This window comes from Paramisgurnus dabryanus, chromosome 23 (genome assembly GCF_030506205.2).
Source record: "Paramisgurnus dabryanus chromosome 23, PD_genome_1.1, whole genome shotgun sequence".
Lineage (NCBI taxonomy): Eukaryota > Metazoa > Chordata > Actinopteri > Cypriniformes > Cobitidae > Paramisgurnus > Paramisgurnus dabryanus.
The window spans coordinates 14,094,573-14,111,981 of NC_133359.1; the positions used below are offsets into that span (position 1 = coordinate 14,094,573).

At 44.6% G+C, this 17,409-nt stretch overlaps 1 protein-coding gene across 6 annotated transcripts in view; it reads right to left on the reverse strand.

Annotated features, from left to right (window-relative positions):
• Positions 1–17,409, reverse strand: part of kiaa1549la (KIAA1549-like a) — a 70,412-nt gene that overhangs the window by 16,498 nt on the left and 36,505 nt on the right. For 5 of the 6 annotated variants that reach the window (XM_065291685.1, XM_065291687.1, XM_065291686.1 and 2 more), the window contains exons 6-13: positions 17,239–17,372; positions 16,967–17,135; positions 14,679–14,738; positions 14,077–14,228; positions 12,449–12,620; positions 11,391–11,551; positions 10,784–10,819; positions 8,263–8,444 (exon numbers count right to left, since the gene is read on the reverse strand). In XM_065291685.1, coding sequence (XP_065147757.1) covers positions 8,263–8,444; positions 10,784–10,819; positions 11,391–11,551; positions 12,449–12,620; positions 14,077–14,228; positions 14,679–14,738; positions 16,967–17,135; positions 17,239–17,372 — 1,066 coding nt within the window. The remainder of the gene's footprint in view (positions 1–8,262; positions 8,445–10,783; positions 10,820–11,390; positions 11,552–12,448; positions 12,621–14,076; positions 14,229–14,678; positions 14,739–16,966; positions 17,136–17,238; positions 17,373–17,409) is intronic. The other variant, XM_073813248.1, reaches the window with a different exon arrangement.

Below are 17,409 nucleotides of genomic sequence, written 5' to 3' on the forward strand. Positions count from 1 at the left end.
AAAAACTGGGCTGAAAACAGTACTCAAAATCTTCCTGACGAAAGTGCTGGCTGCATATTCAAAGTAGTGTAGTGGTGGGTCAGCTGAGGATCGCGTTGATGTCAACAATAAAAACTCCCGGTGGCCTGAATTTGTTGTCCTTACATCCACATACTGCACAGGTTCTAGTCATCTTTTATCGAGGGCTTTGGTGATTTCCCCCTCAGAGACGGTTAAAGCGGAGTTACTCTTTGGATGGGTTCGTCTGCCGGCTAACTTCAAGTTGACTTGAGTTGATTTGAGAGCTAGTTGAGCGGTAAAAGAAGTTATTAGGCTTGTTCAACTTCATGTGGCGTTGCAAGAATCGACAGCGGGATGACGTCAAAGTACCGCGAGAGCGATTCGCGAAATCATACGGAGGAGTTTGCTTTTAAATCCCTTTCGCGGAACCTTGACGTCATCCAGCTGTCGGTTCCTGCGGCGCCGCATGAAGTCAAACAAACCTGACGACTGCATCGAACAGTGGTTAGTGGGTGGAGCTAATGACTCAGTTTCGCGCAGTGCATTCTGGTTAATTGTGTCCATTAAAGACCGTTACGAAAATTCCGCTTCAACACACTATCAATCTAATAATCGAAATCGTGCAAATTTATTTATTTTTCCTCATGTATAATGCAAAGTGGACATAAATTACCCGTGATAAACATGCTAAAATGTCTAGATTGGACTTCCCCTTTAAGCACTGAATGATCCATCTCGCGCATGCGCAGGTCGAGTGTTTATACCAACAAAGTCACCCGTGACCCCTGATGCCTACGGAGAGTCTATAACTTCCGGTGACATCAGAGGATCTGTTCCTTTTCATCTTCTCGCTTCGCAGGTTGTTTTTTCCGCGCTAGCAAAAGACTAGGATATTGTGTTTCATTCGTTGCTGGTGGCCTTGTGGCATTTTATTGTCGGAGCAGCGAGTTGCTCGCCCTCCAAAGGCCGCAACGGAATCCACCGACAGGTGAGTTACAAACTTTTTACATAACTGCTCGTTTGGTGCATTTGTTGGTGACGGCTGTGTTTTCGCTCCTTCTCCCGACATTTGTAATCTAACGTTAACAGTTACCTTTATATTATTCATTCATCTGCGATTTATTGTTGTAACACGGACGCGTTTTTGGTTGATTGTTCAGCTGCGCTCGTGTAGTTACTTCGTGCCAACTCGGTTGTGCCGGTTTATTTTGTTAAACGTCTTTTTGCGCTTTAACTGCGCTTTGTGTATTTAGTACCAACTCGGTTGTGTCGGTTTTTTCGTTTAAACGTTCGGCGCTTAACTGCGCTTGTGTATTCGTGCCAACTCGGTTGTGCCAGTTTTTTGTTAATCGTTCGGCGCTTAACTGCGCTTTGTGTATTTTGCAACAACTCGGTTGTGCCAGTTTTTTGTTAATCGTTTCGGCGCTTAACTGCGCTTTGTGTATTCATGCCAACTCGGTTGTGCCGGTTTTTGTTAATAGCGCTTACCCTTAACTGGCTTCACAACGTTTGCGGTGACGGTTGTGCTTTCGCTCCCGGCACCGGTACTGCGTTTAGTGTCTTATTTTTTCGTTGCCCTAAGCTGGTGGAGGCAGTGCTTTCGCTCCCGTTCCCAGCATATTTGTGCCTCAGGGACTAGATTGGTGGCAGTGTTCCCGCTGAAGCTAATCTTTTTTCTTTTTTGCTACATTTGTTGGTGAAGGTTGTGCTTTCGCTCCCTCTCTCGGCATCTGTACTGCATTCTGTGTCTATTTTTTCGTTGGGATAGTTTACCCTTAGCTGGTGAAGGCAGTGTTTTCGCTCCCGCTCCCAGCATAGGTGTGCCCCTGTGACTAATTGGTGGCAGCGTTTCCGCCGAGGCTACCTTTTTTTCTCAGTTGCCAGCATGGTTGGCAACCACTCCTGCTCGGCCTGTATGGCTCCTCTGCAGCTTGAGGATGGCCATGATTTATGTCCCTCATGTCTTGGCTTTGAACATTTAAAGGAGGGTCTTTCTGACGACCCCTGCATGAACTGTGGTATCATGCCTCGGGCAGTGAGGGCAGCTAGACTGGCTGAGGTGGAGCAACTGTCGGGCTCTACTTCGTCGATTGGACATTTGACCCCAGCCCAGCGACTGGTTCCAGATCAGACTGGGCAGTCTAAACGTCAGGCTGCTGAGGCCGCAGGCCCCACTCCTGCAAAAAAGGCCAAGGGACCCCGGCTTGCCTCTAAAGTGGACCAACTAACAGCGGAGCTCAATACTATGAAGTCCCTCTTCCTGGCTTTCCAGTCCGGGACTGGAGCAGAGCCGCCAGATGATTTTGTCCCTTCGGCAGCCTCCTTGGAGTCGGAGGACGATGTGCTTTCCATGGCAGCTTCAGCTGGCCAGTTTAATGAATATGAGCCAGAGGTACTTCCACAGATGGGAGCCTCCCAACCTTCTGCGGCCGGCTCCCGTTCTTCAACCCATAGCTCTACTGGTGGTGTTGAGGACTGCTCTATGGGAGCCATCATTCGTATGGCTCTTGCTCGTCTCCAGTTGGACGTCCCGCAAACTCAGCCGGCTCCGGCCAGTGCTTTTTTCAGGCGTGTCCCAGCCTCCGTCAGCTTTACTGCGCCCCCATCGGAGGAGTATTTGAGGGAGTTGCAGGCATGTTGGAGGGATTCTAAGGCCCTCTCTCATGCAACGTCCGATGGCCGGACCCTGGCAGCCATGCAGGACGCACAGAAGTTCGGATTGGACCGCATGCCAGCAGTTGAGCCGACAATAGCGGCTCTTATCATCTCACCTGATGAGGCTTTGAGGCCGGACGCTAGGTGCCCTCGTCCCCAGTGCCGGGTTACAGATGACCTGCTCTGTAAGGCCTATGATGCAGCGGCTCGCATGGGACGCATCGGTAACTTCATGTCCCACCTGATGCTCGCTTTGTCAACTTCCCTGCAGGAGACTGAGTTGGATGCCTCTGTCCACAGCTTTAGCGATGCTTCACTACAAGCATTCGCATTGATGTCTAGGGAATTGGGGCGGTTGATGTCTACTCTTGTGCAGGCTCGCCGCCAGGTATGGTTGGCACAATCTCCTCTCACTGAGGCCTGTAGGAGAACCCTCCGCAGTGTTCCGGTGGAACCAGGGGAGCTGTTTGGTTCCGCAGCTCTGGAAACGCTTGAGCGCACGGTCCAAGCCGGACGGACTCGACAGCAGCTGTCCGGGCTTCAGAGAAGCGTTCCGCCTCCTAGCAGGCCTAGAGGTCCTCCAGCTGTCCCACAGCGCAGCTCTCGTCCACAGGCTCACCCCAGGGGCTACCTAAGGTCTCTGCGCCCACGTCCACAGCCTGCTCAGCAGCAGGCACCGACCTTTCGGGTGCCTGACCGGCTGCCCTCAGGACAACCTCAGTCCTTTCCAACCCGTCGTGCCTCTGGAACCTTTAGAGGCCGGGGACCCCGGCGCTGAAGCCCGGGGGTCGGCCGTCGGCTGTTTTTCCCAGCAGCAGCTCAGCTATTGGGCTGCCTCCACCAGGGACCCATGGGTGCTCTCAACCTTAACCCACGGGTACAAACTTCAGTTCCGACGCCGGCCCCCAGCCCATGGCCGGGTCAAGATGACCATCATAAACGACCCGGCAAAAGCCCAAGCCCTCACCCAGGAGTTGTCCGCCCTCCTGGACAAGGGTGCCATCGAGCCAGTAGATCCCCTATTGCACCCCGGGGGGTTCTACTCAACTTACTTTCTGGTAGCAAAGAAAGATGGCGGACTCCGTCCTATCCTCGACCTGAGGGGTCTCAACAGGTTCCTGAAGGTTCTGAGGTTCCACATGCTGACCACTGCAGAGGTTCTACGTACAATTGCCAAAGGAGAGTGGTTTACGTCAGTAGACCTCAAGGATGCCTACTTCCACATCCCTATAGCTCCACACCATCGGCAGTTTCTGCGGTTTGCCTTTCAAGGGCGCCATTTCCAGTTCCGAGTGCTCCCATTTGGTCTCTCCCTCTCCCCTCGGGTGTTCACCAGGTGTGTGACGGCAGCCCTTTCGCACTTGCAGTCGCGGGGCATGAAGATTCTCCCATATCTGGACGACTGGCTCATCTGTGCGCCATCCCAGTCTCAAGTGGCACTGGACACGTCGTGTCTTCTCTCCCATGTGGCCCGCCTGGGCCTCCGGGTGAATTTTACAAAGAGTTGCCTGGTTCCATCGCAGGGCACGCTTTTTCTCGGTATGACTCTAGATGCAATCACCATGAAGGCTCGCCCATCACCACAGCGGGTGGACGACATCCTCCACCTCCTCCTCCTGTTTCGGGAGGGCAGGCAGTTACGCTATGTGGAGTTTTTGCGCCTCCTAGGGAAGCTGACGGCTGCCGCTACCGTGATTCCTCTAGGACTGCTGTCGCTGCGTCCCCTCCAGAGGTGGTTGCACGGCTTTCATCTAGATGTCCAGTGGCACCGACACAGGAAACTCAAGGTGTCACATCGTTGCCTTCTTGCTCTGGCCCCATGGAGAGTAAGGTCATTTCTCCTGCAGGGCATGCCCTTGGGTTCCATTGCATCTCGTCGGGAAATCCTCACAACAGATGCTTCTCTCTCGGGGTGGGGTGCTGTGTGGCAGAATCGAACAACTCAGGGGCTGTGGTCTGTCCGGGAGCGCTCACAGCACATCAATGTTCTGGAACTGCGGGCTGTGCACAGGGTATTGCAGGCCTTTCTTCCCTTCCTGGGAGGCCGGCATGTGCTTGTGCGATCAGACAATGTCTCAACTGTGTCTCACATAAACCACCAAGGAGGCACCAGGTCTGCACCGCTGCTGCAGGCGTCCCAGGACCTCCTGCTGTGGGCAGGGCCACACCTGGCCAGCCTGAGGGCGATGTATTTGCCTGGGGAGCAGAATCAGGCGGCAGACTTACTCTCCCGTTGCAAGCCTCCGCCGGGGGAGTGGCGGCTTCATCCGGATGTGGTCCTCAGCATCTGGGACATCTTCGGCAGGGCAGGGGTGGATCTCTTTGCCTCAGAGGAATCGACCCATTGCCCCCTCTGGTTCTCCTGGACGGAGAAGAGCAGCCCTCTGGGCCAGGATGCTCTCGCACACGATTGGCCAGAGGGTCTCCTCTATGCTTTTCCACCTATCCCTCTGATTCTTCCAACACTGCAGAGAGTCCTCCAGCAGGGTCACAGGCTACTGTTGGTAGCCCCCTTCTGGCCGGGAAGAACATGGTTTCCACTGTTGTACAGTCTCTGCAACGGTTCACCGTGGCGCCTCCCAGACAGGAGGGATCTCCTGTCTCAGTTACAGGGCCGAATCTGGCATCCCGATCCTCATCGCCTGCAGCTGTGGGTCTGGTCACTGCAGGGCCCGACCCGCTGCTGACTGAGTGTTCAGATGGCGTCTGCAATACCATATTGAATGCAAGGGCGCCTTCTACCCGGGCGCAGTATGAGAACAGGTGGCAGCTGTTTACTACATGGTGCTCAGACAGGGATGTGGACCCTGTGCACTGTTCAGTTCCAAAGATTCTAGAGTTCCTCCAGTCACTCTTGGATGGCGGCCGGTCCCCGGCTACCTTGAGGGTATATGTGGCAGCTATTTCCTCTCGACATGCTCGGGTGGACAACGACACTGTGGGGTGTCACAGATTGGTGTCTCTTTTTCTGAAGGGTGCATGGCGGTTACGCCCCCCACGAGCACAGCGCGCCCCAGCCTGGGATCTGCACCTGGTGCTCGATTCTCTATGTTCACCTCCCTTTGAACCCCTGGCTCAGGCAGAGCTGAAGTGGGTCTCTATTAAGACTGCCTTTCTCCTTGCTATCACGTCAGCGAAGCGTGTTGGGGAACTTCATGCGCTCTCTGTGAGTAACTCATGTTTGCGGTGGAACTCCGATGGCTCAGGGGTTACCCTGTGGCCGAATACAGCTTTTCTTCCGAAGGTTTTGTCATCATCCAACCTTAACTAACCTATCCACCTGGCGCAATTTACTCCCCCAGAAGGGGAGGATAGATTACAGTGGCTGTGTCCCGTACGGGCTCTCAAAACCTACGTGGTCGCGACTGCGAGTATAAGGCAGTCAGACCAGCTCTTCCTCTGCTATGGTGGTCCTAGAAGGGGCTGTGCTCTCTCCAAACAGCGGTTGTCTCATTGGGTGGTGGATGTAATCACCCAGGCATATAAACGAGGTGGTCACCCCCTGCCATCCGGGGTGAGGTGCCACTCTACCAGGGCGGTCTCAACTTCATGGGCGGCCCTGCGCGGCGTGCCCCTGGAGCGCATCTGTGAGGCGGCATCATGGGCATCCCCAAGTACCTTCTCCAGGTTCTACCGGGTGAATGTCGCCACCCCCCATCCACTGGAGGTGGTCCTGTTGCCGGACTCTGTGCTCTCCTCTCAATAAGGTATGTGCTAAATTCCTCGTGACTTTTTTGGTATGTGTCATCCAGTGCTTAAGCACCGCCTCTGGCGGTCAGTAGGGATGAAATAGAACGAGAGTTACGTATGTAACTACGGTTCTATGAATCCCGGATGACCGCCAGAGCGTTCTGTCACTCAGAATCACTGTGTACTCGCGAGAAGATTCTGTAGGAACAGATCCTCTGATGTCACCGGAAGTTATAGACTCTCCTTAGGCATCAGGGGTCACGGGTGACTTTGTTGGTATAAACACTCGACCTGCGCATGCGCGAGATGGATCATTCAGTGCTTAAGCACCGCCTCTGGCGGTCATCCGGGATTCATAGAACCGTAGTTACATACGTAACTCTCGATTTATATTATTATTTATTTTTGATTTTACTAATTAATTTAATTTTTTGACATGATCTTTTGGATCTTACAGAATTAGGTATGATGATTTTAGGTAGAAAACAGTACATCACCAAAATTTACTTTTCACAGGCAGGGTCACAAATGGTTACTTAAAAATTGCATTAATTTCTAATAATAAATAATCACTCATTTAAGTTAACAGCTTGCATTCATTAAATTGAGAAACTGGCGGTATAATTTATATAAAACCCAAAGAGCTGTTCATAGCAATTACTGAAACAGAATTACTGTTTGGTTTTACATCAAAATTGTGAGAAATAAATGCATTTCTTCATTTAAAACCCTTCTCTCACTGAGAAGAGGGTAATAAAGCACAGTCAACAAAATATGCATTTAACAGTAAATCTGCTAATCTCCACTGCATGCATGCCAACAATCTGCCATGCACATAACACCCAACCCTGGTGGACACACACACACACACACACACACACACACACACACACACGCACACACACACACACACACTTTCTAGGTCTAATGAAGGCAGGCAGGCAGTGGAGTGAGTGTGTGTGTGTGTGTGTGTGTGTGTGTGTGTGGATGTTTCACCCATCAAGCCTACAGGCACACTGAATCATACATGATGCTGTGGCTGTGAGCGTACTAAGCATCCCAGCATGCACCTCTTTGAAGCATTTCTGTCTGTCTCCATCTCTGCCAGGTTTTCTGCCGGTAAACGCTTGAACCCCGCATGCATATTTATTACATTTGCTTATCCAAATGATCATTTCCCTTAGCCCCGTTCTCTGCAGGCTCATTTGCTTTTAATCGTGCCACTCAGGAGAAATAACAAAAAGAAATGCATTTGTATTCCGGTTAATAAGCACGGAGAGTAGTCGAGAAAGATCGGGAGATAGAGATGCTATCGCACGCTGCATTGATTTTAAGGATCAGCGCCCTTTGCTGTCGCATTCTCCATCGTACGAAGAAAAGGGGTATTTATGAGCGGTTAAGTAACCCAGAGATGCGGTAGATGAGAGGTGGCGAGATTTAATGACCTTGAAAGGCTGCTTGCCAAATCGAGACAGACGAATAAATTCCTACCACATTTCATTTTTGCATTTCATGCAGGACCTCGGGAGGTTTGTCTCTTTGTGCAATAAGGAAATTATACAGGAGTGGAGCAAATAAATAACAACACACTAAAGATTTCATCTGAAGAATTAAATGCTTTAGATGTTAGGGGTATTGGTGGGTTTGCGTAGCTAAAAATAAGCACTTTCTTCCCACAGATGTCTGGATTTTGTTTTTGCAGCGTCTTATATTTAAGACCCCATCGTCTGCTTCATAAAAAATTAAACAAATGCAGCTCAAATAAGTAGTCTCTGGTCATATCAGGTAGGAAAGCTTTTAAAAAATGTATGATGTTCAGCTTTTGAAGGTTCTGGATTTCTATCCAGAGTTGTGCGCTATACAGTACAATACTAGCTTATTCCATTTGGTGCATCTAAAAATATGCGAAGCACTCACCTGAGGTGCATCTCTGTCGACTGGGGTCTTTTTGAAGCGGTCCCATCCTGTAACGTCCTGTCCTGTGTCAGAGGTGCGTCCCGTACCGGGAGGGATAGGACGAGGGTGTCCTTTGTAACAGTGAGACCTTCCTCACCCGTTTGTCCCATGTGCTGCTTGGCATAGTCGAAACCTTGCACAGGCTGGATACAGCAAAAGAGAAATTATGCAGCATGATCAGACAATAGAGAAGAAGGTAGATGCCAAACCACATCAAGTAATGTACATTTGGCAACGGCATTTCTACATTATTCCATATGGAATGCTGGTTATCCTAATTTATTCATGCACCAAAGGTATTTCAAGTTGAACTTTATTTCACAGATGCCGCATACTGTATGATGAGTCAAGTTGCCTTAGGGTATCAAATAAAAAAAAAGCAATGGATCACCTCATTTTTTAAATGAATTATGGATACATTTTCTGCAGAAGGGGTTGCGTAGAGCCAAAGTGCCTTATGGGTCATAAAAAGCATCGTAGTTACAGTGTCAACGGGAAAAATATGAACACACAGACGTGATTAATTATTCAGGGGGTTCGCACTAACATACTGCATCAATACGCTCTGACTGTGCCTGTGTCCCATGAGGGGCCGTGACCCCTTTATATAAATCTTATTTTAATCAAAGTCCAATCTCCGGTTTAAGGATGATCTCACCTGCCATTGTGCATACAAGCTGGAAAAACACACAAGGGCTGTACAGTACAAACACATCGACAGGTCGAAGCACAAAGCACGCAGGTAGACATACATGCAATAGATTCTGTTCAGCTGTGACTTTTCATCACTTGTATCTGCAGTCTGTTTCCTTATTTGACTCTACTTTGTTTTCATTCATCCACCGTCATGAAAATCCCTTACGCTAATATGGGAGCACTTCAGTGGAACCGGAACGTGAATTAACTCGCATTAGCAAAACCGTGTTCCTGAAAGGAGATCTTAATGGGAAGAATAAGGAATGTTTTTAGATCATTGAATGCTGGGTTTAGGATCAAGGGGGGCGATTATCATGATTATAAGTGATTTGCATATTTAATTTTTACATTAGTAAAAAACACAGATGAGAAGTTAGAAAGTTCACCAAAAATGAAAAATAGTATTTCATAGTTTTTTTATATGGTAGTAACATTAACTGGGTGTGCCTCATACAAAAAAAGTGAAGCTGCTGGCTTTTTCATCGCCCCCTGGCAGCAGTACCAGTCATAAACTCCGCTCTCTTCCAATAAAATGTTCCGAAAGATGGTTTTGGTCATTTAAGGTAGTTGTTATCATGCTGATATATGTTCAATTGTTCATTTTTGTGATAAGTTTCATTTTAGCTAATAATTTGATGCTATAGAAACGGGGCAGGTGGTAATGATTGGCATTTGTGATTGACAGCTTCTCTGAACAGACTGTCGGAGCTTCGAGGGAAGATTGGAAATAAAACTAACTATTCGTTTTCGATTTCTGTGTTATTTCACACCGACAAAATGACTTGTATTTAAATTACCTTATTTTAGCCAGCTAGTCAAATAAGATGTTCAAGGGGCGTGGTTGAATTTGGCGTGCAAGCATTTGGGCGGAAGTTTGATACTGCGGCTCCGCCTCCACAGACGATTCCTTCTGCGCATGCCCTGGCTTCAAACTGACGTTTTGCGTAAAGTGTCAGCGCCCATCGTCGTACATTTTACGTTCAGTTCATTACAATGGAAAGAAGCAGTCCCTTTTAGATAATACTTTTGCTGTAACACATCTACCTACACATGCAGATTAATATTATACTTTATACCACAGGGCTGTTCAATGCTTTATTCTGATTCATTAAAGCCCGAGATACACCGCACAATTATTGGCTGTCCCAGACGAAAGATTGCCATTGTGAAACAAACGTCACGATTTCTGTGATCGTGGCTCTTCATTGGTGGTCCTATGTCGTACAGTGAGAGAGGCTCAAAGATGGCCGTTTTCCCAGTCTTGGGTTCAAAGATAGCCTACGATAGTTTTCTGAGAGTCATAAATTCATCATGATCACCGCACAGTGTGTTTCCTGCTATGACCTGCGTACTGGTATTTGTTTACCACAAGCGCATGCTAGTGACTTTGCGCTAATGTGTGACGCAGCCGCCGAAGCGGTAGGATATAGGATGATTTTACAGTATGTAGAAACCGGTAAATCACAAAAAATGACTTTAGCTGGGATTTCACAGGCAGGGTCACATATATCAGCTGATTTTTTTAAGTCTCCATTTAATCTCACTGCTGTCAATGAGAAAAAGTTGAGATATTAAAGAGATATCATTTGAGCTTTTCATATGGCCACTATTATATTCCTGTAATCTCAAATGAAGAGGAAGGATATATATAAACTGTTCAGATCAGATACCTCCAATACACTAACCCGCCCAAACAGCTTTGTGGGCACCTATAGATTCATTGTCAACTAGAAGGATGTCCAAACTATAAACATGCAGCCAAGCATCATGCACAAGACAGAAATACCTGGTGGTGATAACTTCCATCTCTTCGATATGATGTCTGGACAGGAAAAGTAGTGAAGTAGGAGACATTTAAAAGTGAAATGTGGCATTCCAAGGTTTTACATAGCGTGGCTCATACAGGTTACATCACAAACCATTTGTGGGGCATTGTGATATTTCAGAAGGGTATGTTCAGCATCATATAGATTTAAATATATATAAAAATATTTTATAAGCTATTGTGTAACTGATATAAAGACAAGTAGATATTTTTAGTATGGCTGTCAATTGATCAAGTGCAATTGATTAATTACATGATATGGGTTACCTAGGGGGTATAATTAATTGCTAGTTTGGAAGTTAATTTACTAAAATTATTGAAATATTTAAAATACATTTTTAGTAGCATTTTTATAATTGCATATCTTTTACTTGATGTGAACTTGACAGCCCTTAATAAAAGTCCTACTGCTGGTCAAAATGAGATGACATCACATTTATGACATCACCACTTCCATGCACAACACTGGTTTAGTCACATTTAATGCGTTTAGCACTAATATGATGCTGACATAATTAGCACAGTGTTGCGTTCATCTAAACAGCTGTGCAGGTTCAAAAGAGCCTACCTTGGTCCGGGCATGGAAATTGCGAAACGCGCTGGTCTTGAAGACGGTTCGGTTTCTCCTGCATATAATGGCAACCGCCATGACCACCAGGACCATGACTAGAGACACTGGTAAAAGGACTGCTAGTATCCAGACGTTACTAGGTAAACTTTTCACTACAGCTGTATATAAAACAGAAAGACACAAATACACAACTCACTTTCAATGTTGTCATATCATTTCAACCAATGTCTCCATCACTCTCTGTTACAGTAATCCAAGGTCCCTCTGTCTCCTCCTGTCTGTGGTTAGCGCCTAATGATCTGAATCTGTCTTTCGGCTGTAGCTCTTATCTGAGAGATTAAACCCCCACTGCTGGTCTGATTGTGTTTTATTCATACAGAACCGGGGCTTTGCTCCTCTCAGGCAGACAAACTGGGCTTGACGCCTCAGTTTTGAGCAGGGTAAACTTGTGGAAGCTCTTTACACGCGAACCCCCTGTGGTTTGGTATGAGACGGTTATACCCCTCATTATGAAAAATAAGTCTGCATTATCATGCTGTGTCAGCCACGAGCTTCCGTGTTCCTATTAAGTCAAAGGAGAATTTTTGGTTCATTACGAAATAAGATAAAGAGTTTTCCTAATGATATACAGTATACCATTGTCCATTTTATGTTATGAATGGTCATGTTGCAATGCAGTTATTAGGGTATCTGGGTGGCTGCTAGGATGCTCTGGATGGTCGCTAAATGATATTCTGGTACCTACATAGGGGTTGAGTTCTTTCCTCACTGCAAGTCTGTATCGTTTTTGCATGTTTGATCACTTAGAAAAGTAAAAGCACACATTTTCAGTCTTTGAACAACTGATCAGCTTATTTATAGACCTTTGGGTGATGTAAATAAAATGACATCAGCCGTATGACATCACCATGCCAATGGACTATTCCTTTACTTTAAATATTCAATCACGTTAAAAGTAATACCATCTCATTGCAAGCACCACAGTTTGTACTAATGTAATGTCATTACAGATTAGATGCAACATATTTATCACATGCAATGAAATATATACATACGTTCGGCCTGAATCTGGACGAAATAGCCCAGCGTGAGAGCCATGGTCTGAGAGTCCACCGTGTTTAGGGTCTTAGCAGCAGAGGCGCCCGCTAAAGGAGAACCATCTACTTGTACGTAGTAGGTCATTTCAGCAGGATTCTTGGGACCGGGGAGTCGGCGGATACTGACCATCTGTATGAGACACGGACGATTGCGTTTTTATTCCCAGAATTTCATATGTAATGTTGGTCTGTCGGCCTGTCTATTCATCTATCTACACACAATTAATTCTGTAGATAGATGAATAGAGAGACAGAGATCCATATATGGAGATATTTAGACATAAATAAATACAGACAGACATAAATACAGACAGAGAGGCAGACATAAATACAGACAGACAGACGGACAGAGATCCATAAATAGAAATATTTAGACAGACATAAATACAAACAAGCAGAGATCCATATACACTCACCTAAAGTATTATTAGGAACACCATACTAATATACTGTGTTTGACCCCCTTTTGCCTTCAGAACTGCTTTAATTCTATGTGACATTGATTCAACAAGGTGCTGAAACCATTCTTTAGAAATGTTGGCCCATATTGATAGGTTAACATCTTGCAGTTGATGGAGATTTGTGGGATGCTCATCCAGGGCACGAAGCTCCCGTTCCACCACATCCCAAAGATGCTCTATTGGGTTGAGATCTGGTGACTGTGGGGGCCATTTTAGTACAGTGAACTCATTGTCATGTTCAAGAAACCATTATCCTGCTGGAAGTAGCCAGCAGAGGATAGGTATATGGTGGTCATAAAGGGATGAACATGGTCAGAAACAATGCTCAGGTAGGCTGTGGCATTTAAACGATGCCCAATTGGCACTAAGGGGCCTAAAGTGTGCCAAGAAAACATCCCCCACACCATTACACCACCAGCCTGCACAGTGGTAACAAGGCATGATGGATCCATGTTCTCATTCTGTTTACGCCAAATTTTGACTCTACCATCTGAATGTCTCAACAGAAATCGAGACTCATCAGACCAGGCAACATTTTTCCTGTCTTCAAGTGTCCAATTTTGGTGAGTCTGTGCAAATTGTTGTCTTTTTCCTATTTGTAGTGGAGATGAGTGGTACCCGGTGGGGTCTTCTGCTGTTGTAGCCCATCCGCCTCAAGGTTGTGTGTGTTGTGGCTTCACAAATGCTTTGCTGCATACCTCGATTGTAACGAGTGGTTATTCCAGTCAAAGTTACTCTTCTATCAGCTTGAATCAGTCGGCCCATTCTCATTTGACCTCTAGCATCAACAAGGCATTTTCACCCACAGAATTGAACAGGTGTTCCTAATAATCCTTTAGGTGAGTGTATAGAGATATTTAGACAGACATAAATACAGACAAGCAGAGATACATATATAGAGATATTTAGATATAAACACAGACAGACATAAAAACACAGATAGAGACAGACAGACAGACAGACAAATAGATACATAGATATAGACAGACAGACAGACAGACAAATAGATATAAACACAGATGTACAGAGACAGACAGACACACAGATAAAAATACATAGAGACAGACAAGCAGACAGACAGACCGATAGATAAACAGATAGATAGACAGATTGGTGATCTCAGACCTGGACAGTGCAGTCGCCTACAGTTGTGGCTCTCCTTATGCGGAGGCTGTGTCGACTGGCCACCATAAAGAGTTCGGCCAGCCGCTGCTCCATTAGACTAGCAAAGCTCTGATAACTCCCCTCAAGAGAAGAGCTGTCAACGTCCTGAATAACTGGAGACAGAGAAAGAAAGAAAAAAGATAAAGAGATGAAGGTGACAAAGTGAACTTACCATTCTTGCCATTTAAATCTTTAAAAAATGCAATTACTGTAGACCTGACCTTACTATAGAAGATCTGACAGAGATAAAAGTCAAGAATGGAAAAAGAGAAAACGGTCCAGCCAAGGCTACGGGGAGAACATTATGTGCAAGAACCTCTCCTCACAGCTCGAAATAGATTTTTCACACTCAATATTCTGATTCGGTCTGATCTCTCTAAATCAGTTGATGGGGGCAACTAAATAATAAATCAATACTTCACAAGAAGAAAAAGGCTCTCTCTGTATTTAAAAGAAGGAAAAACACATCGGAAACACTTAATCGCATAACTCACGCTGGTAAATGGCTTTCTGGGTACTGGTACCACTGGTACTTGTAGTAGTTGAAGCATTAAGGTAATTACCTGTGATTACCCAGTAATCTCTGGTTGCAACCGAAGTGTTAAGGTTGTGGTATTCTAGAGCTGTGGAAAAAGGGGAAAAGATCATAAGAACAGGTACAAGAGGATACAAACTGCAATCTTTTATACTTTTTCACATTTAAAAAGCTTATAGTAAACTTTGGATGCTGTTACATGGTCCTGCCTTATTGTCACAGTTTTTGCTCCTTGTGGCAGGACCATGACTAGTAATAGGACAATATATTGCAGAGGCCGATATATCGGCTGACATTTTAACTTTTTTATATTATATTTCTCTATTACTTTAATGTTTATAATAAAAAGGACACTCAGTGTCACACAATGTAAAACCAAAGTCTGACAAACAGTAGCATGACCAATCATTATTCACTTTTTAACAAGACGTTATGTTGTGTCACACACCACAGTACCGTATTTTCCCCACTATAAGGCGCACAGGATTATAAGGCGCACCTTCAATGAATGGCCTATTTTAGAATTTTTTTAATATATAGGGCGCACCGGGTTATAAGGCGCATAGAATAAAAGATATTGCAGTCAAACGTTTAACGGATGGAGCCGGGAACGCTCTGGATTATAAGGCGCACTATCATTTTTTGAGAAAATTAAAGGCTTTTAAGTGCGCCTTATAGTGCGGAAAATACGGTAGTTTAACACACTTATTCAAATAGTACTGTGAGATGTCAGATGCACATTAATTATGTCTTGAAAATGTTTAAAGTACTTTAAAAGGGTATATTTATACATTTTATGCATAACAAATGTATTTTCACCAATTTTCAGTTTTTCTTTTATTTACTGTAATAGCATTTGTGTTATATCGGCTTCATATCGGCCATACAGCTATCTTAATAACGGTACTGGCATTGGCCATAAAAACACCATATTGGTCGATATTTACTCCCCTATTTCGTGCCCTTGTGTTTGCTGTCCTGTACTGGTACGTTTTGTCCCGTATGACGCCATGTTTCCTGATGTGTGAGTTCTGTCAGTTGTTTTGCCCCCTTGCGGACCTTTTTTATTGTAAATAAAGTTTTGTGTGAAAACGTCTGCATCTGGGTTCTCCGCCTCGTGAATTCCTGACATGCTTCTCAAAGATTTTCAAAATGAATGGTGAGATGTAATTTTGAATCTGGGTAAATTAATAGGTTTTATAAACATTCAAATACATTTTTTTTTATATTTATTCTATCTGTCATAACTGGCCAATATTTTATTTAAAGAGACAGTAACTTAAAAGTGAAAGTTCAGTCATCAATTATTTTCTTTTACATTGTTTCAAACCTGCATGACTTTATATTTTGGATGAGACAGAGCTCTTGCGAATGTACAAACTTGTTATTTTTTAAATGAAGTTTATTTTTACTCACTTTCATGCCTTTAATATGCCTTTGATAAATGAAAACTTAATAAAACAAATATGCAATGTAGTCTCTCATATTATAAGGTCATAAAATCTTTATGCATAATAATTATAAAACCATTATCCAAATCCTGTTTGCCTTTTTATTTATATAGTTAAAAGCTTAGTACGTTACAGCAGGAAGTATTTGCAAACCCCCCAAGACAATAATTTATACATTAATATAATTGATACATTATTTTATCATATTATGACTTCAATAGCGTAGCTCCTTTTAACAACTTTTCTGCTATGCTATCAAAACAAATTACATCTAATAAATAAATAACACGTTAAAACTCATTATTTTTACTTTTTTTTAAACAGGGGTACACTTTGATGTACTTGCTATGAAATTAATGCAGTATTTTCCTGTGTTTTTTTTTACTACAGTCGTATACTGAACAAAAGAGAGAGAGGAAGAGGCCGATTTTAAGACCGCCCACAGTAAAAAAATGAATTGGTCTAGTTATCAAAAGAGAGACCAATCAGGATGCGCTCTCTCCCTTTTTCGCTTCGTCTTGTTTCTTGCTATGTTGATCTGTTAAAACTGACCCCTGAATTGAATTGAACCTGATCTCTCTCTAACTTGCATGTTCTCAAATCATTGATTTATGGGATATTTATTTTTATTTTTTATCAGAAAATTAAAATCGGTATCATCTTTAATCTGCATTCCTGAAATATATATCTTGGATAAAGCAAAGATCATTTCAAGATCAATCAAAACTGCAAAGATCTCCAACCTCAAGAGAAATGAAATGTAATGAATTAAAACAGAAATAAACATAAACTACCATGTTAACATGTAAACACACACGATGGGTATATAAACAACATCAAACAGTAAACAGTAACCGTAACTTACGCTCAGCAATGATCAGAGGGGGGAAAAATATAAAGTAGCCCACCAGCTCGGCAGTCAGCTGGTTAAGTAGACCGCTAGCTATGGTACCGTTCAGAGGAACGCTGCCATTCCACACTACATACACCAGAGTCACTGCCAATGAATTCCCCGTCTGATATGTGTTCAGAATCTGTCCAAAAACACAAAGTCCAAACGAGTCCTCAGAGGAATATAGTCCTCTAAAGGTAAGTCATTTATCAAAATTAATTTTTCGAGTTCAAATGAACAACTACCTCAACCGAAAGAGTCCCATAAGAGTCCTCCACTTTCTCGTGTGCCTCAGCAAACACATTTTCCAACCGCTGCTCCATCATTTGGATGAAACCGCAAGACTTGATGTCATCCGACGGCCCGACAAACCTGAGAACTTTGTAGGAACAATAAGAAGAGTTAAACGAGAATAG